Source organism: Larus michahellis, chromosome 1, assembly GCF_964199755.1.
Source record: "Larus michahellis chromosome 1, bLarMic1.1, whole genome shotgun sequence".
Classification (NCBI taxonomy): domain Eukaryota; kingdom Metazoa; phylum Chordata; class Aves; order Charadriiformes; family Laridae; genus Larus; species Larus michahellis.
The window spans coordinates 196,029,653-196,053,411 of record NC_133896.1 but is presented as its reverse complement, the minus strand read 5'-3'; the positions used below and the strand labels follow the sequence as shown (position 1 = coordinate 196,053,411).

General features: G+C 38.3%; 1 protein-coding gene across 3 annotated transcripts in view; it reads right to left on the bottom strand.

Annotated features, from left to right (window-relative positions):
- The window catches only part of DCLK1 (doublecortin like kinase 1), a 251,623-nt gene that overhangs the window by 101,810 nt on the left and 126,054 nt on the right, over nucleotides 1–23,759 (bottom strand). For all 3 annotated transcript variants that reach the window (XM_074567548.1, XM_074567541.1, XM_074567573.1), the window contains exon 4: nucleotides 23,272–23,371. In XM_074567548.1, coding sequence (XP_074423649.1) covers nucleotides 23,272–23,371 — 100 coding nt within the window. The remainder of the gene's footprint in view (nucleotides 1–23,271; nucleotides 23,372–23,759) is intronic.

Below are 23,759 nucleotides of genomic sequence, written 5' to 3'. Positions count from 1 at the left end.
ACGCTGACCGATACGTTTTATTTGATTTCATTGTGGGTGAGCATAACGTAATAATTTTACGAGAAAGGGTTATACATCCACTAATGACAACTATTACAAACATCTGCTCAGAACTTTTTGCGCAAGGCATGCCAAACACAAACAGAATTCCCAGTTTTACACTGGCACAACTATTGCCTTCTGTAACCTGAGATGAAACCTTGTGTAAACCAGATACTGTGCCGCCCTTTCTTTATTATAAAGAGCAATTCAACAGACACTTTTACAGCCGTTGCTGTATACGTCTTCTTCAGTTCCTCTTTTTTTATTCTTCTTATTTTTTTCTCAATTTCCTAATTAGATGACTTACAGTTGTTTGCTCTTTGAATATTCCCCTATAAATGTCTACCAATCAAGTTATTACTCACTCAACTAGGCAGAACTCTTTCTTCTTCCCCCTAATTTTTCCCTGCAACCATAACTCCTTGTGCTGGTTTCCCTCTAGTATTTAGATGTGCTTGAATGAAATGCGTTGGCTTGTACCTAATGCAATGCATGTGTTTATGGAACACAGTGGGCACATACTCCGTTTTCAAAAGACATAACAACAGACCAGCCATTTATGAAAGTTTTACTGTTTCTGATTCTCACTTCCTCTTCATCCCCCACCCCCTCCAGAGTCCAACTGGAACATCTGGGTGCACTGGATTAAATAACGGGCTCTTTGTTTGAAGAAAATTCACAGGAAACATTAAACTTCTCTTAAGACAGGAGAGGTGAGTGCATGGGAGCCAGGACAGGAGGAAGTCAAGGAGTCAAATGGAGAACTGTGATTCTAGGGGACAGAAATTTAAACATCTCACTTGGACATGTGAAGTTCTACCACTGATACCAGAGTGTTGATGAAATACGTAGCAGCTAACTGTCACCGCAATGTAGGGTTCACCTGCGCCTTCTGTACTGGAGGGAAAAGGCAGAAATAACACCTCACCTAAACAGGTAGGGATGAATCTGGGCAGAAATTCACCCTTTCCATGGGAGAATTTCTGCAAGGCTTTTGTGGATGCACTCTAGTTCAAAGATGACTATAAAGAATTTGATCTAATCTGTTATCTTTGTCTATTTCTGCACCAATTTCCACACGTTGATGTATCTCAAGAGGGTGTATGCTACATTTTCTTTTGCTAAATTGCACCACGGAGAGAATAAAGGAGCTAATAAAACCCAGAGAAGTTATACAAGAGATGTGCATTGTTTTTCCAGTTCAGATTGGCGAGGAAGGTTTTTAGATCAATAGAACTCTACATCCATCCTTGGTTTAATACAACACAAAAATTGCATTCTATTATTATGGCAAATAAGCATTTAATTTCATTTTAATCCATATTTAAATAATATGGAAAGTTCTACAGCATTAATTTTAGGTGTTAGTATTGGTTTGTTGTGTTTTTTGGTTTTTTTTTTTTTTTTAAATCTGCATAGATCCAGTCCCCAAAGGTAACTGCAGATCTTCTATATCTGGACACAATTGTATCCAACAAAAGATTTCTACATACGTAGGTATCTAAATATTTTATGGCTCCCCTAGCAATTTGAAATGGAAAATGAATCTCTATGGAAGCCATAGAATTTCAGCAGAGCAGCGTGCTGCTGATCTCCACAAGATTAATTTTACATCTCAGGCACAAGCTATTTTTTCTTTATATACGTAGGGGGTGGGAAAATATGTGGTGATTTTACTGTATTGGTACTATAGAAGTGGAGAACACCTACATAAAGCAAAAGCCTTATGCTTCACTTATCTGGATTTATATTACAATCTACTAAGCAACAAGGGAGCCAAGGGACAGTCTGATCTGTTTTCCCCTTTTTTATCTTACACGGAGAGAATACTAACCAATTGGTTTAAGCTGTTATCAGATACAGGACCTAGATTCACATTAGGAGACTCACCTCAAAAGCTATCAGCTGCATGACCTGAAGTAAGATGAGGCATGTCACACACAGTAATGAGAACCCCTCCACCCATCCCAGTGAAGCCTGACCTTTCCTAAGCTGGGTAATTTTTCTTAAGTTTACTGGTCAAAAACCTAGTAATTTTGCAGATTCATTAAAATAAACTTGTATGAAAAACTGAGCTATGTATTTCACCCTCAAATTCCAGGAAGCAATGGGGAGAGGCTGCAGCACCGGATTCTTTTAGCATATGCACGAACAAAGAAAATTTATTCTCAAAGCGTGCCATAAAAACAAACCAAGGAGCAATCCAGTCCTACTGATTTTTTTTACTGTCATTTTTACAAAACTTCTCCCGTCATTTCTTTTGAATTCTACCTGTACATCATATTGAGTACCTGAAAGAAACTGACTGAATTGGTCTAGCACATAGTTAGCCTTCTTTTAATACCATATCCTACGTCTTCAGTTTTATGATTTCCATAATTAAATGGCCTCAATATATTTTCTAATTTACAAATATGGTCTAGAGGGCTAAATGTCTTAAAAGAGAAAAGAACAGAAAACAGACTTTTCACAGTTTATTTCACTCTCCAAATATTTTTAAGGTTTTTTTTTTTTTCCAACAGCAGATGTTTAATATACACACTTTAGTGCACATTCTCTGCTTGTACATTTTCATCTCAGTTCAGTTACCACGAAGGGTCTACGACAATATATACTAGCTGATCGTGTTTCTCTCAGATTATATTTGGCTGTATACAAAGCTTCTAACAAGAATTCCTATTTTCCCCATATTTTCTTAGATTTTATTATTATTAAACATTATACACATTTCTGCAATGCTATTTAAAGCTGTTTCTAATGATGTCATTTTGATTATTTCTTTTCTTACTCTGAACAGGACAGGAAAAATGAAATTTGGAAGTAAGTCTTATTTAAGGGGTATGAGCAAATGTCTAAATATTTGCCTTCGTTTAATATTCCAAACTTGTAACCATGTTTCTGCTTTTTTTGACAGTGAGTTTGCTCCTACCACAAGCAATACCACCAGCACAAGTAGGAAATCCTGGTGGTCACTCCAAACATATAAGACCATCAAAGTTAAAGCAGAAAGAATGACAAAGACCCAGTCTAATTTAAGAGTTACAAGAAGAAAAAAGAAAACATTGAGAGACCTTGATATAATAGACGTTCTCCCATTAACATAAATACATATTCCCATAATTTCATTTTTGCATTTCCAAAAAATTAGTTTTCATCAGTAAGAAGAAAGGGACACAGGGTATTTTTGTATCAAAGGTCTCAGTAATATCTTAAAATTAAGTGTACCTAAGAAATGGCATTCCTGAGAAACTTCCAGGACACAGAAGCTTTGACTTGGTAACAATATTGAAGAGCATCCTGAACAGCACTGTTCAGCGAGAAACAAAAATATTGTCTACCAGCATCTTATCACAGCTTGACACTTCTTCTGTTTATCACCTGTCTCCCCTCTTCCCTAGGAGTAGGTTGGGGTTTTGTTTGTTTTTGTGGTGATACACTGAAGCAGTGAGGAAATAGGAAGAGAAACTAGGAGAGGAAAACACACGAGTTGAAAGTGAAGATACTACTGCAGAAAGTGTGATCAACAGTGCAGAATCTGAAAAAGGTCAAAAAAAAGAAGGATGCAGCAGAGCCTTTGTGATCCAGCCAGGAATGGACAATTAAGAATCCCTGAGAAACCGCATTTGATGGGGTGGGCATAACACAAGCAACACTGGGCCTGCAGCTGGAGAATAAGGAAACGACAACAAATAGAGAACTTGAGAAGACCATATAAAGGGAAGACCACCAGCGTCAGCTGTAAGAACAGTGGTGTCCTGGCAAAGGAGGAGTCGTGGTGTAAAAGAGACACCAATCCTTTACATGTTCGAATACAAGTTAAGGAGACTGCAAGTATCACAGTTTCTGCTGCTGCTCTTGGTATTATAGCATTTTTTGACTGTTTTTGGTGTTATTTTCAATCTGATGGGTTGCCACAGGTATTTGTTGTAGTCTACCATTAGCAGTCACGCTGTGTTAGAAAACACAGTCTCCTTTCATCCTGGAGGTAATTGTATTTTTTCAAATGCACGTTGTGTTGCAATATGTACATGGGCATTGTGTGGATAAGGGGCACTAAGGACAGAAGTTCAGCAGAGGGCCAGATGTAACTTATTTTTTCAGTCCAAAGATGTCAATCGGCTTAAAATCAAATGCCAGGATTGCCTTCTACTTCAGGCCTCAGATTTAATAACATGATCTGCATGGCTCTATCTTACCTTCTCATTTCTACATCTTTTAAAGGCTTTTGAGCTCAATGTAACTTGCTTTTAAAATGACCTTTTCTTGAACAGTTCAAACATCAAGCTACCTAAAATTTTTTACCCCCTCTATAAAGTCATAAAAGATAAAATATTTTAATAATACAGGCGTTTCTTTTATTTATTTTTACCAAATCCAGCTCATACGCTTAGATTTTGATAAAACATTGAAAATTTTTGAACATTTTCATAAAATTTTGTGACATAAAAGATGTCTAGTAAATTCTATTGAAGTTTTTTATTTTTGCTTTGATGATTTATATGTTCAGTCATCTCTGAGCACCTGACTTTTCTGAGGACTTAGACCCTCAGGCTAATAATTGCATGAGAAGTCCCAAATGGCACAGTTGGATCGTTCTCCAGACACCATGCTTCACAGATATGCCAATGTAAAACTTGCAATGGTTTACTTGCTGCTGTAATTAGCAGCATTATTTAAGATAAATTTTTAAAATAAAATAGCAATTTTAAAATTTTGTACTTCTGTTGAAGTGCGTGTCAAGAAATGCACAAAGAAACACTAAATTATTCTTTTCTGTGACTCATATTTAGAACATTGCCACATTTAAAAGGTAAGATATTTGGTGCCAAGAACTTTTGTTTCTTTGCAACTCACGTGTATAACGTTGCCTACACCACATCATGAGCCCCCTTTCTACTGCAAAACACATTATTGAGATTACATTAAATGGAACATTACAGTTCACTTCAACTGAACATTCAATTCAATGTTATAGTTGAAGCTGCTTGATACCTCCCATTATAAAATGTTGTTTACCAGCTGCTTATAAAACTTCATGAAAAATTTAACATTGGATTGAAATCTTCCATGTTTACTGTCTTTCCTCGGGATGATTTACTCAGCTGATTTCCAAAAGTTAGAGACCGTTAGGGGAAAGTTTATTATCTTTCAGGTTAGAGAAACCAGAGGAAGAGGACTGAAACAGACCCAAAACCATCTGATTCCATAAAACTTCTCACTGATCAAGTTTAGGTTTATTGTGATTTACACAGACCCACAGAAAAGCAAAGGTCTGGACAAAATACAAACCTCCAGAAGTGTTTTCATGTGATTAAATGACTTCTTTAGAAGCCTTCAGACCTTACAGAGATATTTTCTGAAGACCCTGCCTGCATCATGAAGGATCCATCTCTACAGCTTCTGCCCGCCCACCGCATCGTTAGGTGCACCGTGTTGTACAACCACCACTGAGCATCTCCACTTGGAGCGATGAGGGGAGAAGCAGGACTTCCTTCCCAATTTCCCTTCCTGATATCCCCAGGCTACTGCTATTCCAGACACGGAAAGTAGAACTGGAGACTCAGTCTTTTGTACTCCTGGTGCTGTCCTGTAAGGGATGGCAGAGGAAGGAGGAAACAGCCATGCTGAAGCATGGAGGGATCCAAATAATGATAAAGTAAAAGACAGTTTAACACACACCCACAACTTGCGAATTCCATAACATCTATGAGTCCGATTTGCTTGATATTTGCACAGTATTGTTACATACTGCTTTGGATTTGGAAAGTTTTTTTCCTTTTTTTCTTTTTTTTTTTTTTTTAGTTGAAGCATTTATTTGGATTTTTACAAAAGAGATAAGTAAAAATAGTAAAGATTTACCAAATAACAAACAGTAAAGAGATAAATTATTTCTGATCTTAAAAAAAACCCAAACCACCCAAAAAACCAAACTCCCAAAAAAACCTTCTGAAAAGGGGAAGTGAAAATCAACAGACCATTAAAGGAATAAAATCCCTAAGCAACAGAATCTGTATACTGGTCATTAAAGTTTTGTTCCCTTTTGTGTATGCACACACACACATACGTCTATCCAGAAGGTATTTTTAGTTCCTTCCGTATAGTGTATCTGCTCTTATAGCCCAATTTTAGCTATTTCCACACATCATTTCTATTTCTGCCCTTCTCTATCACCGACCACACACTGCCACTCAGCTGGTTACAACATGAGAGTAGAGGAAAACAAATGCATTAATTGATTCATTTGGAAATACTTTGAAGGTAAGGAACACAGGGTAAAAAGTACTAGCATGAAATTTCTTGAGCATTAAGCTCTAACATTTTCTCACTAGCATTTCTACACAGTATGTATTATCCCCTGTCGTGTGACAAGGTGAGGCAGCAAAGATGGGACACTTTCCTTGGGAGAGGAGCTATACTCTAAGAAGGCACAGCTTGAACATCATGCACAAAGCCCACCAGTAGTTGTTGGACCACATTTGATAATCTCTTGGCATCTTACAGCTGGAGTATCTAACAACACAGGTAATATTTTCAAATGCTGGAAAAATAAATTGCAGGTTTCAGATGCATAAACCAATACCTATTCAAATAAAATTCTACTATCATCCAACTTAACTGGCTCTGTACAATTATGTTTTTATTTTGCCACTGCTTATCTGTGAAGTTATGGTTTCTAGCTAACCTATGCACAGTTTTATACCCCCAAGGATCAGATATTTAAGTCTGAGATTTTAATTAGCACTCTGTGGCTTTGAAATACCCGGGAGATATATATTACTGTTTCATTTCGTTTCTTTTTTCCTTCTTTGTTACTGGGTTTGAAGATCACAGGCGACTTTAAAGAAAATGAGGCCAACTTCAACTACAGTAGCAATGGTGGCAGTCACATATTCTGCCTAGTTCGGCACTTCCAATGCACACAATACGTGGATTATAAACACTTTCTGAGTGGGAGGCCTGACACCAATGCTACTTCTAATGATAAATGCACAGCAAGTGGATGCTGCTGTAGGAAGAATGCACTCAAACTTTTAAAAATTGTGGTTTGGGATGAGGATCTTTTTTTCCCCTCACTTCCCCCATTCTCAACGCACACACAGTTGCAGTGTCAGATCTCATCACAGTATACCCAAGAATGACATTAAACATATATGTCCAGGTGTTTACCAGTTTACCAAAGTTGTTCCCAGATGTACAAAGTGCTAACCACACACACAAAAATATGCAACAGTAGTCCTGAAGAATTTCTGAAGAAGGGAAAGAAGTAAGATGGCTAGACAGAAATACATTCAGATGTCCCAAGTATACTCCCTAAATCGTCATTTCCCCAGACTTGGATTGAAGGACTAAGCCACAGGATGAGCATGATGGATGATAGAACATCACGAAATATTTCCTAAAAAGGGTGATAAAGACATGGAAACAGCTTTCAATACTTTTGAGAAATATTCATGTAGGCTATTTAAGAAGGAGGAGAAAAAGACCTGCCCCACCATGCTAAGCACCAAATATTTTCAGTTACTTGTCCACCTAACTGCATCACGAGGTTCACAAGAAGAAAGGTAAGCAATATCACTGAAGAAAGATTTGAAACATTAGTCTTATGGATTATTTCAGGAAAGCTATTTCATATGCATGGAGAGAAGAGGGAAAGATAGTTCTGGAAAACGTGGGGGGAACTGGCCACCAAAGCTAGGAATACTCGTGGAATAGCAGATAACGTTATGAGTTATTCAGTAGGCGCTCTTAAGGGACTTTCGGGGCATTTAAAGGAGAATTACGTTCTAATCTCATTCAGAAATTATCTATTCTGTGATTATAAGGTCATCATGTTTAGAAATTGTCCCTGTGATCTGTTGAGGAGAGAAATAGCTCATCTGGAAACTCTGTCATAACAAACATGCTAACATAACCTTATTCATCATGGACATTCTTTATCTAATTATGTCCACAAGTGACTTCTTTTCCAAACTTGCCATATAAGCAGAAAACACGTTTCAGAAGCTTGGCCTCTTATGAAAGCAGAAATGTTCATACTCTTCCAACTGAACTATTCTCTTCTATTATTTCTTCAACTTTATGTACTATCGCAAAGTGAGATTCATTATTCCATTCAAACACATACAGACTATATGAAAAGCTAATAGCAAAACACAGATATAGCTATTGCAATTTACTTTGCATCACAGAAAGCTGTTCCTTTGCCATCCATTTGAGAGCCTGGAGAAGATGCGTCCTCATATGTTCCAATGATAAATAAACAACAAAAACCACAGTTATGTCAATATTCTGGGACAGCAACAAGAACTGCACAAGTTGTCGTCGGTATACAGCACTGCTAATTTGAAACATGAGTTATAAGAGTGCAAGCATTTTTGAAATTATTCCAGATGACTATTTTGCTGGAATAAAAAGGCTGCTTCCCTACACTACACAGGCACAGCCCTTCCCAAAGTGCAAAAACTCCCCAAAGCTGACAAAATCCCTGTAGTTTAATGGAGACTATTTATGTGCTTTAAAAAGGAAACCTCACTGACATCCGACTGCAGCAATATCATTGGACCAAGTAACTCTCCATGGAGCTTCCATCTCAGAAACTGAGAGCTGCTTACAAGCTGTTAGAGAACATCTCCTGAAGCAGCTCCCATTACTGACAATATATATTCCTTTCTTTTCTTGATAACTACCACAGAACCTCCTTATTCAGCTCTCCAATTTCAACAATATCTATTTCCAGCATCATGAATTCACTCAGAATTCATTCTTAATGAACAGTGTGAAAGGGACTGTAACAAACACAGTAATCTGCAAGGTCTCTCTTGTGGTCCTTCATATCCTGTAATTTCACGTATTAGATCTTGAAAGAATTAACCTGGCACAGTCACAGGCTAGAAGCATTTGTCCTTCTCTTTAAATCCTAAAGAATATTTATGAATATCTCATTTGAGCTCACAAAGATTTCCATTTTGCACTGTACCCATGTATTATGGTTACTTTCAAACAACTAAAATAAGGCCTACTGTACGTCTGTACTACAACCAGTTCCTGCAATATATAGCTGTATCTCCATCAATAAGTGCCTGACATCTATGAGTTCCAAATACTTAATAAGCACCTGGATCAAACTCAGAGTCGGAAATAATGACACCGTAGAAGTAAGAGGAGGAAAACCTCAATATCCTACTCACTCAGGATGAAAGCTGTTGAAGCACAATGCAATGCAAATTATATTAGAGCCCGATGCAATAAAAATCCAGGGAATGCAAAATCTCATAACAAAGCTATTCATTAAATTCACCTCTAACACAACACAGAAATACACAGAAGTATCAAGGAACCTCTCATTTTAGCTAGAAAACTATAGCATCACTTCTGCAAGAGGAGTTAACCACTTTGACCGCACCTAGAACCCAACTCTGGGGCTGAGAAGGCTATGCTTAACAGAGGACCCAGGAAAACGATCAAGATGACAAAAAAGATGTTTTCCATAAATCCTTGGGGCACTTGAGATGCCCGAAAACCTTTTAGCACAGTCCTGGAGTTCAGAGACACAGTAACTGATAAGACTCTCAATGCCACATCTTATGAATAACCATGGTTCCTATGTGAAGCGTCTGCTGATATATCAATTCTTCAAGCGCTTTATGAAACTCTCAACCCTCACATTAACTGAAAAAGGCTTTGCTCCTTCCAAAGCTACTTCACTCTTCAGACCGGCTGCCAAACACAAGTGCAATGCAGCAAGAATTGTATGTCTGTTAGTAAGGCCACATGCTACCAGTGCCCAAAAAGTTCTGAAATTTAAATGCGAACTACATCTTTCAACCTGAATTGGACTCTAGAAACCCTAGGCATTAATGGGGAGATGAAGAGTAATGTATATATTTAAATACCATAAGGTGGAAAAGGAATAACAGCACACTATTTGTATTAGGTTTTGACTCTTTTTGTGCTCTTTTTTTAAAGTTTGGGCACAATTTTCTTCAAATTACCTTTAATATATTTTTTGGACTATCTGTACAACTCTAGCTCATAAAGAAATCCCTGTTTGCAATGTTAATGTCCCAGTGAGTTGCAGGAACAGTTAAGTAACCGCTGTAGTGACATTCTTGTTGGACAAGATGTGATTATGTAATGTGTAGCATGGTCATTCTTAAGTCATTTACAAATTACTGTTTTCTACTCTTTTTTTTTTTTTTTCAATAGAAATTACTTAAAATTGGATACAGGCTCACAAAGGACTGCTAATAAAGCAGTCTGACTCATAGAGAAACAAGAAATACAGGGGTAGATCATGAAACTCTAGAAACAATTTTAAGAACTTAGAGAAAAATATTTATTTCGCATAGCATGAGGGAAATTGTTTAAAAGTAAAAGTAACCCTAAATTCTGTTTGTTGCTCAGATACTATCACTAAAAAAACAGGCATTGTACGAACTGAAGATCAGCGCCTACTTAATGTATGTGAAATGACTACGTTAAAGTTAATTGATAATAAGAACAAATATTCCTCTAAATACAAAATTGAAAGTACTGGTGTGATTGAGGCGCTACACCTATTGCATTTTCATTTATGGATGTGACCTGAGAAGATTTGGAAATGATGATCCAGCCTCTAGGGCTGGATCATCATTTCCAAATTTTAAGGGTCCTTCACTGTTGAAGTGGATTCACAGATCCAAGACAGGTTCCCAAGATTGGGGTTCACCTGGGTGACAAAGTGACATGGGGCATGGCCGTGCCAGTTTGTGGGGACAGCGTGAGCGAGCAAGAGCACCCGCAACGGTGCCTTGTTCCATTACCTGGCAATTAGGACACTGACTAAAACAGACAACAATTAAGGTTTAATGTTTAATACATAATTTTTGCTTATAAATGATGGTGGATACAGACACTGCAAACTATCCTCAGAAGGAGGGAGGTGAATAGAACTGCTTTTCCTCCCTGTTGTTTGTCCTTACTTACTAGACTGTAGAGACGTGCTCCTTCTTGCTTCCTACCTCTTCAGTTTCATGGCTCTCGCATTCCTGCATGCAAAATATCAGGACACTTGTTTTGGAGGCGGAAAATGTGGATCAGTGCCAGTAAGAAGCTGACTATTTTAGCCTAGCAGGAAATCATTGGTTTGGGTACCCAGTATAGCTCAAGCAATGTGTAGGGTTTTAGGCTAATTATAGACCTGCCCATGACAAGAATATCAGGTATCTTGGAACCCTGTCAAAAATGTTGCCTATTCTGTGCCACCTTGCTATGTACCTACAATACTTACTATGAAACTAGTAGCATATTTACTTTGCAGTTCTTGCAGGTTTTTCTCTCATCTTGCCTTTTACCAAACATCATCCATCCATCCATCCATTTAAAATAGAGTGTTATATCACGGGGGGGGGGGGAAGCTGTAGGCTCTTTTCACATCATTCTTCTGTATTCACTATGAAAAGCTGTATCCAAATCTAGTCCAATTCACCAATCACACGCTTCCCTGAAGAATGCAATTATTCCAAATTCAGACCTGTGTAACTGGTCTGAATTTGGTTTTGGTTGGCAGGAACATGTAAGTAGGTGTAGATGGCTTGTAATGGGTAGGAAAAGGAGATGAAACTTTCAAAACAGTGTTGAAAAAAAAAAGAGAAGGAATTATAACAACCATATTTTTGTCCCATTTAAACACAAGCTGTTATGCAAGTGTCCACTGCAGTAGGTTTGGTTTTAAAGAAAGTTAAAATGGGCACACGCTGCCTCTCTTGCAGCAAATAAAGTTATTTAACATACCTGAAGGAATTCAGAATATTACAGACTGTTTATTTTTTTTTCTAGTTAGTGCCTCAAATCTGCCTGTAATAAGGCTATTGAAAGTTAGTAGGCAGTAACTTTTAAAGAAGAAAACCATAAATTGGTGACGTCTGAAGTAACAAAACCACCTGGTATTCTAATGGCTATTTAAAAGAGCAACATTACTTGGCATGCCATAAAGGATGCCTACAGTGTCAAATATTAATGATAGTGAGTGTTTTTATCAAATTTTCATAAGCACAAGAAAAAACATTGAGCTGTGACATAAGAGAAATATCGAATCAACCAGATCCTACAAGAGACATTTCTAGACAGGAATCTACAAGTGGATCTAGGAAAAAAAGCAGAACTGGAGATTCACACAAACTCCCTACAATATGGAGCTCCTAACCAGTGTATTTTTACAGAGAAAACCCTCATGCACCAAACAATTAAATACAGCGCTCTTACTAAAGCAAAACACTTTGCTATGCCGCCATTAAATCAATGTTCACACCTGGGCACACATGCCTCGCACATTGAGCTGTGCTGCAACGTGGGCAACAAAACCCGCCTGCCATCTATAGGCACGCACAGTTGCCAGCCCACCCACAGTTTTCCCTCTCCTGTGTCCACAACGGGACCGTTGCCTTCGGCTGCACCGGTCTTACCGCAACACTGCTTTACCTATCAACAGCAAATCCAGAAATTAGCTGCCTGAGTTATAAAAATATCAAGGACTCCAGGACTGTCTCTAATTTAAAAATCCCTAGGCAGCTTTTGCCTCTAATATTAATGGGTTCTCCTTGAATGCTATCTGGTTCAGGCAATTAAATTTTGCTATAATTATTTAGATAAAACTAAAGTAAACAGGCTGAGTCATTCTGGCAATAGGCAAACAGCAGGATATCTGGAAAATGTGGCTTTACTAACAACATCTGCTAACACCACAACACTTACTGAGGTGTGTAAAGTCCAACGACTTTTTTCTTTTTTTTTTTCCTTCTGAGAAAGTTTAAATAATTGCAGATTGAAAATGCATGTTAGGCTGGAAATAGCCCATGAAACCATCTTTCATTCTGTATATCACAGCATACTTCCGAGATTGTTCAGAGGAGTGTTTTGAAGTTTACAGAATAATTTGTTCATAAGGCTGATCTGAAAACTCAAAGAGCCTATTTTTATTGACTATAGGAAATCAGATCAGTAAATAAATGACAGACAAGTTTTACTAATATCAGTTTCTTTTGCTTTACAGGAAGGCACATAGCATTAAATTCTGTTACTATCTTAATAGCGTATGCAAACTTATAGATCTTACTTGCACAACATGATGTATTTTTCAACTGACTTGACTTCCCAATTCTTCTCTGGGACAGTAATTTTCATTTCTCCAAAGATTCTGATTAGACAGGGTGCTTTCCTCCCATAATATATTTCATTTTTTCTGAACACAGAGACCAAAATATTGTAACAGTAGATCTGTCATTACTACACAGTACCATAACTTCAGTTCATGGTGGTTGGTTTGTTTGTTTGCTTGTTTGTTTTAATCGCCTCACCTGGCTAAAATCTTTAATTAATTTAATTTCTTTTGCAAGGTCAAAATCAGCATAATTTTGGCAAGTGTGACTATGTGAACACTTTCACATCTAGGTTTTGGTATAAGTTTCTTTACTGACTAATTCTTTGCAGGCTTTCCATTTTTTGCCAGTTAAGTTTGGATCCTTACCAATATGTTTTGGACAGATGCAAACCTAAGACAGCTTTCGGGTTGCTTTTTGGTTGAAATTCCAAACCTCCTCCAATCTCCAAGTCCCCGGACTCTTACGTCCAACGGACTTCACTCACCAATTCTCTTGATTTGGATGGGGCTTTGAGTAACCTGGTCTAGTGGGAGGTGTCCCCGCCCATGGCAGGGGGTTGGAACTAAATGATCTTTAAGGTCCCTTCCAACCCAAACCATTCTATGATACTATGATTTTTCAAAGCGTTCTCTCTTAATATGAAAAAAAACTTAATTGCTGGACTGATTTGGTTTTCTTTAATCTTCTATTCAACAAAAATGAAATCAACATGCAATTACAACATCTAATGCTCTAAGACAGCTCTTCTGTAATGTCATTATTACTAACAGCAGTTAATTCTAAATAAATGTTCCCAGTTAGTATTAGCAGCATTTCGTCTCTAATCTGCATCTAGGAAGTTTAAAGCTTCTCCTAATAAGTTAGTATTTCTCCCACTGGTACAAACTACACAGCTGTCTGTCTGCATCGAGTCTGAGCAGTGATCCCAGTAGACTCCCAGCAGAATCTCAGGGGAGCGGTCCTCCACAGAGTGATTTTTAAAAAATCAATCCCGTTTTATTTATGTAGGTTTTTCCTTATTATTGAATGTTTATGCATGAATGTAGTAATTCTATTTTTAATGACAATTTCAAGCAATTTATTTGATCCCAAGGTTAGGCTCCCTGGTGTGTATTCCCCATGGATCCCAAATTCATTTTTTTAAGCAGAAAACAATATATCCTATCTTGCGGACCTGCGGTACAGCAACTGCTCTGCAAAAATCAGTCTATTCCATTTTCTTGTCACCTATCCTGTAGACATTAATGTGTGCTTGCAAAACAGAAAGAGCATGTAAAGTTAAAGACGGAAATAATTTTACAGAGTTTCATCAAATTTGTTCTCCTGCAGGATTTTTTTCTTCCTAAACATGGTGTCTTCATCAGAAACTGCCTCGCTCTGTAAGTTGTCTTCCCATTTTTGCTAGACATTATTAACAGTTCTAAATAGCTGTGAAAAATTTCTCTTTCCTATTCCAGAGTAACAGAAAAAAAATAAGCCATTTGTCTTCTAAACACCCTCCACTCTATTAGGAATAATTAGCAATCTTCCAAACACGTTCCTTGACCTCGGTCCTTCAGTAAAAAGAATGAGATCTCAGGTTAGCTTCTCTCTTGTTTCAATAAATTTTAAGTCCCTTGAAGATTTTCTTCCAAATGAAAAAAACGAGTGTTACAATTCCTCTAGAACAAAATTTAAAAAAAAGCTTTGACTGAAGAATAAAAGAATCCAAATCAGAGCTCCATGACCTACCACCTACGGGTGTTCAATTCCATGGCAACATGAGACTTCCTAATGATTACTCAGCCTTAGATTACTTTTTGCATAATATTAGCATCCAGTCTTCCTGCTGGGAGCTGTGCTATGAAAAAAGTATACTGGAAGGTGACTGTTCACTGAAGCAACCTGAACCGTCAGGTAACATGTTTCAGTTTGTCAATGGGAAATTTCTGTGGGTTGCATTTTGAAAATAACAGCACTGAACCGCTATTGCAGCACATATTGTGAGCAATCAGCTTTGCAGCGCAAACACAGCCGTTATACAGAGGTCTCCTACTGGCGGTATTTGCAGGACGGTAAAACCCCTGATGTATTTGTGTCTGTATACACAGCATCTCACTAAATATGTATGAGTATATAAATATGAACACCTGTCACTGATGTACTCAGTTTCTGAATTTACCCCTTTGAAATATTATCCAGGTTGTTTTTTGTTTTCTCTCATCTGCTGTACTGCGCTGTGTGTTTGATTTTTTTTTAAAAAGAGGCCTTGAATGAATATTAAAGATGAATACATTTTCCTCATATGCCTTCAGAAAGTTTCTGCTTTCTAAAAGCTAATGAACTCTGGATTTTTAATAATTATACTCTTCTCAAAAGATCTTGCCAGTATAAGAGAATCTGTGGATGGACAGCTCTGGCATTAAAAAAGTGTGCACACACTTACTCAAGACATGACAAAACTCCAGGTATAGGGCCTGTATCTCGTATGAGAAGTAGAAAATGACATCGGTCAATTTAACAAGTTAGTCCAATTTTATTGACGATGAGTAGAGTCTAATCTCAATACAAAATCTCTCTGATACAATCATACTACTCAACAAACAGGCAGGTCTCCAGGGCACATCCTAATACAGTTCAGCAGACGGCACAGTTTGTTCAGGTTCTCAAACCGAATACTAAAGCACTGACGCCACAGGAACTACTCATCTCAAAGCTGTCTCATATAAACTCATAATAATGAGAAAATTGGACCATGTTGCACATCCAAAGAATCTCCTTCAATAGGACTACAGGGTACATCTTTTCAGAAATAGATCAGATTCCAACAGTTTCTAGCATTGGAAAGGATCTCCAAACTGTGAAAAATACAAATATACTTGCCAAGATCACCAACACTGTACACTCCATTTCACCAAGCTAATTAACAAGATGAGAACAAAGATAAACATATGGCAAAGGTGATGTTAAACACCTTTACGCTTGTCGCCAAAATATTTAACAGACTCAGTGGAGGGGGTTATAATGTACAGCTACTATCTGCGGCTTCCTTCATCACTGGAACCGGAAAAGTAAAAAATAAAGTCTCTCCTAAGGAGCACTCAAAGGAAGCTGATATTTTGGAAGTCACTATCTTCTGAGGATACAGACTGAACGTACAAGCTCAAAACTCAACCTGTCGTCTAGAATGGAGTATTATACAAACTGTGGACTAGGCTTAAAGGTTGTAAAATAAAGCAACTTCCACGAAAGAAGAGATATGAGACAGTCAAATAAAGGACTCAAGTGCCAATGTCTACTCTGTTATGTCTACCAAATTTCTGTGTTACTTCCCCAGAACTGAAAGTTCGTTTATAAAACTGGTCATAAAAATTGGAATTGCACTCTTTGCTTTTGGATATACAACTGAGATGTTCATAGTTCGGGAAACTAGCTTAAAACGTGTTGTAAGAAAAATCTTTTCTCCTCAGCCAATCTGATTAATCTAAACGTTCCCCCAGCAAGATTCAGTTCAAGAAATTACAACACAATAATAAAATGGAAGAGCAAGAATATCCAACTATACAAAACCAATAAGCATATCCTGTCTACTCTGTTATTAACTACATATTAACACTACCTGTTATGAGCAAAACCTCCTGTACGTTAAAATAATAATACTGGTGATGTTTAATAATTTTTCTTTTATTTAAAAAAGCTGAAATTTTATGTTATAAATTCCCAATAAAAATGCAATTTAATTAATATGCACATATTATTGAGAAATGCTTGATATTTTTAGACCCAAAGTTTTAGTATTTTCATATCCAAAATCAACTTCACCATAGAAAAATATTGAAGGAATACGAACACTCAAAACTCCTTATGCAAATGAAGTGGGAATTTCCACCAGTTCTAATTTATTGGATGGTGTTCCATTCATGCTATTTTTAACAGACATCAGAGAAAGCAAACACTGCCGAAAACATATTGAAGAACATTTGGTTCAATGAGTAGAGTGAATTAGCATCGGCTGTAGCCTTACTGTTTGGCTACTTTCAATGAGAGACTGTTTTGTAAGTTTTAAGTGATCACGATTTTTCCTGGTTATACATACAGGCAACTTTTTCATAGCAATATTGATGAAAAGTGATTAACTATGCAAATATACATGCATGCATGGTGAGGAGGTGGGGAAAGGGAAAGACAGAGGGACTACAGCATAAATCTGCACTGGAAAGCACATACATAAACTTCTTGAAAGCTCTCATGTCCTTATTCATGACTATAAATCTGCCAGATGGGAGGAGCAAAGATTTATGATTTAAGTGACCAAACTCACTGCTAGAGATGCTTAGGCAGAAAGGCAAGAAGCAATGTCTCAAATAAGTAGACCTGTGAGACAGAGTAGAGAATAGTCAAAGCAAATAGGTTGCAGACAACAGAGAAAGAAATGGGCTTACGTAGTCAAGAACATATCTATAAAACCCCCAAATATTAAAAGAGAAATCCTGCGCAGAAAAAACCTGAAGTTCTGTGAGTGCATTTTTCATGTGAACAGCTGATTCGACTCAAGCGTTACTACAGGTTTTATTTAATGAATGCCACATGATACTATATTAACAGCCACCTGATGATCATGCGAACAGCCTGTCCCTAGGATCTTAACTGCAGATCAACATTCTCCTTTTAAGAGTTTAACACAACAGAAACAAGCGAGCGGCTCGCACGCTACCACACGGTCCAGTACTGCCACGTAGCCACAGCCAAGCCTGGAGCACGGGCCCGGAGAGGGAGGTACTGGATGCCGGAGGTCTCAGCGACGGGATATTCCCGTCAGTTTGGGGAAAGCTGGGAAACTGTCACACTGCTGAATAAAAGAGGGACCCCATTTAACATCCTCACTGTGAGGAAAGGAAGGAGGACAAGCAGCGGCGTGCCGAGTGGGAGGGAGCTGAGAGTACTGTGCAAGCACCCAAGGCACGATGAGAGGGTGGAGATGAAACCGGAGGTCTCGGAGTGAGAAAATAAAGGGGGCATTGGATGCAAATCCACAGGAAAACAGCTTCTTTTCTTCTGCCCTTTCTGAACCATTAGTCTAAATGGTACACACAGCCAGAGGACTGGCCCCTCCTGCCTTCATTTGTTTCTGCCTCGTACACAGAATATCTGTCTCCAAGGCCCAGCAGTTGTTGACATTTGAAAATATCACACTGCACTGGAACACTTTATATTTATGCCTCTGTTGAAAGCAAAGTTATATCTCAAAGTCCCCAGAACCCACCATCACTTTCCAATTGCCAAAGCACGAGGTTTTGACGAGGGCAGAGTAAGTCAGCCAGCATGCTCTCCGCTCCTAAGTCCAGCCAAAAGCTGCTTAACACATCAGTTTCTGTCCTATAAATCAGGGTAGACGAGGACTATAACCGATTTCCCCTTCCTCCCTCTTTTAGGAAGGACGGAGTAATTGAGGTTACAGAAACCTGACAGTTATGAACAGGGATAAACGTGATACTCCTGACCTTAACTGCAGTCACTGACTCAGACGCGTGTGCATGCCTCCATGCGCACACGCACGTGTGCGGACACCGCAGGACTCAGATTTTCCTGGCAAGTTGTCTGCTGCTTGGCAAGATGAAGCAGTAACACTGCTGGCACAGAGATGCTGAGCTGAGGACTAACATAGGCCAGCAAAGTCAAAGTGAAATTAGGTTTCAAAGATTCCAGGCTTAATTTTCCCCTAGAAGAGAGTCATTCTCGTCATTGTTTCCATAACAGTAATATATGCTCTTGACAAGCTATCTGCAGTTGTTTTCACATCCAGACATTCTATGTTGGTTACACTCTGCTTGGAGGCAGACCCTGGCTTTGGTCAACCGAGATTGCAGCCTTTTTACATGATGGGTCTCAGTACGTGATGAGGTCTCTCATACGTAGGATTGTGCTACTCTGAAGCTTCCAAAGCACTCAGCCAACATTAACTGAACATAAAAAAAAAATAATTTAATTCTAAAAAAAATTAAGTCTGATACTGCCAGCCTTAAAAACTCTCATATTTTAGAGTGTGAAGAAAGAAATATCCGTATAAGCCAAGGAGATGTTCTCATTTAGGGCCAATCCCATGGGTTATTTACATTGCCAAATGTTATTCAGGTGCCTAAATAATCGCTGATTGCAAATATTTTTGTGAACATGGCCCTTAAACCCTAACCTCTGCCAACAAGAAGCTAAGGGCTATAGAGAACCATCCACTGATTTCTTCTCTTCTTTGAAAACTGAACCACCATCGGTTAAAGAAAACCTGGGATTTCTGGGAAAGTGTCCAGAACTGCAAGCTAACAATGCCTGAAGCAGCCACTGCCATATTCTACGCTGAGGAATTTTTCTTCTTACAAGTTGATTGATGTAATGTGTGCTTCATTAATATAAAGTTCCTGAGCTTACATTTCCCACAAAAACTTTCTATGAAAACAGCATCGCCACTGATGCTTGACAAACAAGGAGTATTTACTTCTTAATTTTATGGTCATTCCCATGCATCTTCATGTCCCAGCTGCAGTTCTCTTGACGGAAGTGTGTGTGGCTATCATACCTATCGATTAGGTGAGATATGGAGATGATTGCTAGGGGTTTTGATGGGGGTGGTGCCTATTGATTCTGTATTTCATGCGATAAACTGTGTTTAATATGAAAACCATCTGTACATCAAGGAAGACAGAAGAAACTACAATGTACAGTGCCGACTGCTTGTTTTTCTCTTTGCTGGATCCCTAATTAATTGACTTTTCTTAACTGATTGCCAAGAGGATATGGAATGCCTCTTCCTGAAAGACATAAAACAGAAAAGGGAGATGATACAAAGAAGGAACGCACGCCCTCCTTCAAGGAGTCAAAACAAAGAAAGGCTGAAGGAATTGTTCAGCCTAAAGATGAGAAAATTAATGAGGCTCATGGAAGTCCACAGATTTTTCCAAAGAAAAAGGAATCATCTGTTTCCCACGTTCACAGTAGATCAGAAAAGTACTAATAGCTTCATTTATAGCAAAGGAATCTGGGGTAAGATAGCTGAAAAACAGTGAGGAAGAGCTCACCACTGGCACAGAACATCTCCAGAGGTTACAGATTCCTCTTCATCAGAAGCGTTAAAGGGGCATGTTAGACAAATATGTCAGAAATTAAATGGGGAAAGTTAATCGCAGACTTAGACAGGGACTTCTAGACTGGTTTTCCTAAATTTCTGATTCTCTGACTTCTAGAAGGTATTATCCTGTGCTAGGAGCAAGCCATGGGAGCAGGATAAAGAAAAGTGACTAGAAATAATGCAGACTGATGCATCTTTAGTCTTTTCCTTTCTGATGGGGTGGAATGAATCTCATCCTAAAATTTTTTCAGCAACTTTAGAGAAATACAATGTAGATAAGAACAGCTAAATCAGGCATATAGATCCCTTTACAAAAGCATCCAGACATTTCTAGAGCATAGTTCACACGAACTGTTCTAAACATCCACCTTCAACTGAGTCAACCAAACATCTACCATCTGTCAATAGGTCTAAGTTTTATTTACTGTGAAAGAAACCTACTGGGACTGGCTCAGTTGCAGGTACCCACTCTCTTGATATCTAGTGTTAGCTTAAAATGAATCCCAGTACAGGTCATTGGTTTTCCAATCCCAGAAACTTTGTCTCTCACTCACTTCTAGTATCAGGAGCTCTGAACCCAGACCACAGAGCAAGGGCATTCTTCCTCCCTGATAAGTAATTCCCAAAAGACCAGAGCTTTGGGCTTTTTTGGGCTAATTTTGGGAATTAGAGTATTTATTCTCTCTACTTTTCTTTCCCACCTTCAAATTTTGCTTTTCTTTAACACTTAAGGTGTTGCAGCTTAAGGAGTATCCTCATCATCTGGCTGAAACTGGGAAACACTGGAGGGATTTAGTGACAGATACCAGCACCGTGTTGCTTCAAGCTGCTTTTCCGGGAAGGAGAGACAGGCTTTCCAAGCCTTGCACAGCTGGACAGAACTTACTAATAATTTTAACGTTCTTAGATTAACTATGAGGAACACACAGAGTGACCACACAAACTTCATTTGCCAAGCAAAATATGCTAAAAGCTCAGTTGTTTTTTAATTCTCTCTCCAAATCTTGCATCTACCTCAGAGAAGGCTGACTAGATCCATATCAGGTGGCACATCAGCTATTAATGGCAAGCAACCTAAACAAGTTTTCTGATACCAAGCGTCCCCAAAAATAGAGATGTACACTTTGCAAAGGAATGAGAGACATAGTCTGGAGTCTGATTTTCTGCTTTCTTCACTCCTGTAGTCTAAACAGCCGATGTTCACTGCTTTTCTACTAAGTAAAGATTCAAACACCACAACAAATTGCTCAAGGTGCATTTTCAACCTAGATTTTAAGCATTTTTTTTTTCAGCTCAGCATAATATGGTTTTAAGCACCAATGTTCCACAGAAAGATAGTGCTTACTCAAAGAGATGATGCTATGTCAGATAAATAAAGACTAAGCAGAGTCAGGCTATGCCTGTACTTTTACCCAAGACATCCAAAAAAGAGCTATGTACTTCAAAAAGGGATTTAGAAAAATCCATTGTCAGCACTTCTCCCTGAGTCAGCTCTGCAAAAACTGCCACAGGATTCACTGTGAGGAGACACCGGGCAGATGCCAGTGTCATCTTTCAGATAAGAGACACAAGTGAATCCAGACTATGCAGTCAGCTACCTGGATCTCCTCTCATTAAAGGCAAGGACAGCCGCGCTGGCCACATTGCCACCTGGGAAATTCCCCTGCTGCCCAAATACATCCCCCTTACCTTTCTAACTCATTTCCTAAAGACGGCTGAAGTTACTTTTCCACAGTTAGTACATTTTGCCTTAGAGGCAACTACAGCAATTTCATTATTGCAAAGAGCAAATCTGGTGTGCTATTTGATTTTTATTTCCATATTATAAGGTTCTCTAGAAGAAGGCGAAATGTGTGCTTGCTTCTGCCTGTGTCTCATACAAAATGTCATTCCCTTGCCCAGCTGCAAAAATACCATCCTTCAGGTCACAACGTAAGGTCTGCGCAAGCTGGCTGCTTCTGCTCCTGCACAAGCTAACGGAGCATTTGTCTGGATCCAGGTAAACCAAGGAGCCTTCCAGTTCCACAGGTTACTCAGGGAAATACAATTGCACCATCTTTCAATTTGAATGTATATTTGCATCAAAACCAGTTATGAAGTGGTGAAGTTAAACAAGCACGCATGTGATGACTATGAAGTAGTTACTACTGTAACAAATTCTTTTCTGACTGATTTTTCAGTCAGCTGTTCTTTGAGGCCTTTGACGTTTCAAAAAAAGCTGAGAGGAGTTGATACCACTGGATTACAGACGTACCCTGGACTGAGAGAGAGTGCAGGGGAAGATAACCTTTGCTGGGTCTTGCTCTACACAAAACCAACCTCAATTTAAGTGGCAGCTCTTTCTTCTTTTTTTTTTTTTTTTTTCCAAATGCACAAAGCTTACAGTGTTTTTTCGTCTTACTACCGTGGTTCCCAAGATAGGAATATTCTTTGTCACAATAAAGGTATTAGCAAATCAAACATGTATTCCCCTTGGTGGATTACGTACATTGATCACATTATTGTATTAGTCAGTCTTTGAGAGAGAACTCCCTGACTTTTCTCAGATGATTCTGTTTACATTTGCTGATTATATTTATCTTCCATACAAAACTGTATCTATCTCCCTATATCATACTACCTGTGAAGTATTATCTAAATCTCAATTGTAAGAGCTGCGAGGTTGAAAGACTGTGATAAAGAAGTAGAATAAATTCAAAGAGAAAATAAAGACAAAAGAAAGACCTTGAAAACTAGGTGTTCCACCAAACACAGTACTATTTCCTATGGTATATGAAATTCAGGCTGATGTACAGTTTTATGCTACACAGGCAGATATTTCACTCTTTGCAGTTTTAATGTTGCTTTCAGTTACCTTCAGAATTTAAAGACCAAAAATATTTATCCTCTTTCTGAAATCAATTTAGGTGATACAGTTTTGGCTTAATTAGCATGATATGTAAATCTGCTCTCAACTCTGGTTGTAAATATTTTTAAAATACATCTTCTTACCACTTTCATCCAGCAAGAAATCATCCTGGTAACGGAACTTTTCTGGTCCACATGCAATAAAAATGTCATCATCGCCAAAGAAATCCTGAAGGCACATCACCTGCAAGCAAAAAGGAAAGGAAGGCATTGTATGAAATACCTCATCATCAGAATTGTAAGAACAATAAATCCCTCCTTGTCTCCATCTGCATGAAAACTCTTCACTTTTAATGGAATCGACAGGGCTCCATCTCCAGATAAATTTCAAAGCTGCGCTCTGACCATCTGTTACAAGTGAGAAACACTTTTATGGACACTGCAGGAAGAGAGAGATAAGACAAAAAGCCATAACTGTCACATTTATTACATGATGCATCAATGGGGTATGAGGTAAATGCCTTTTGTTTACGCACAAGGTACCATTCAGTGGTTAGTGGGTAATTAATTTGCTTTTGACACCACATTTCTATCCTTTGACTGGCATGAAACAAGGTTACAGCTTTGTATGC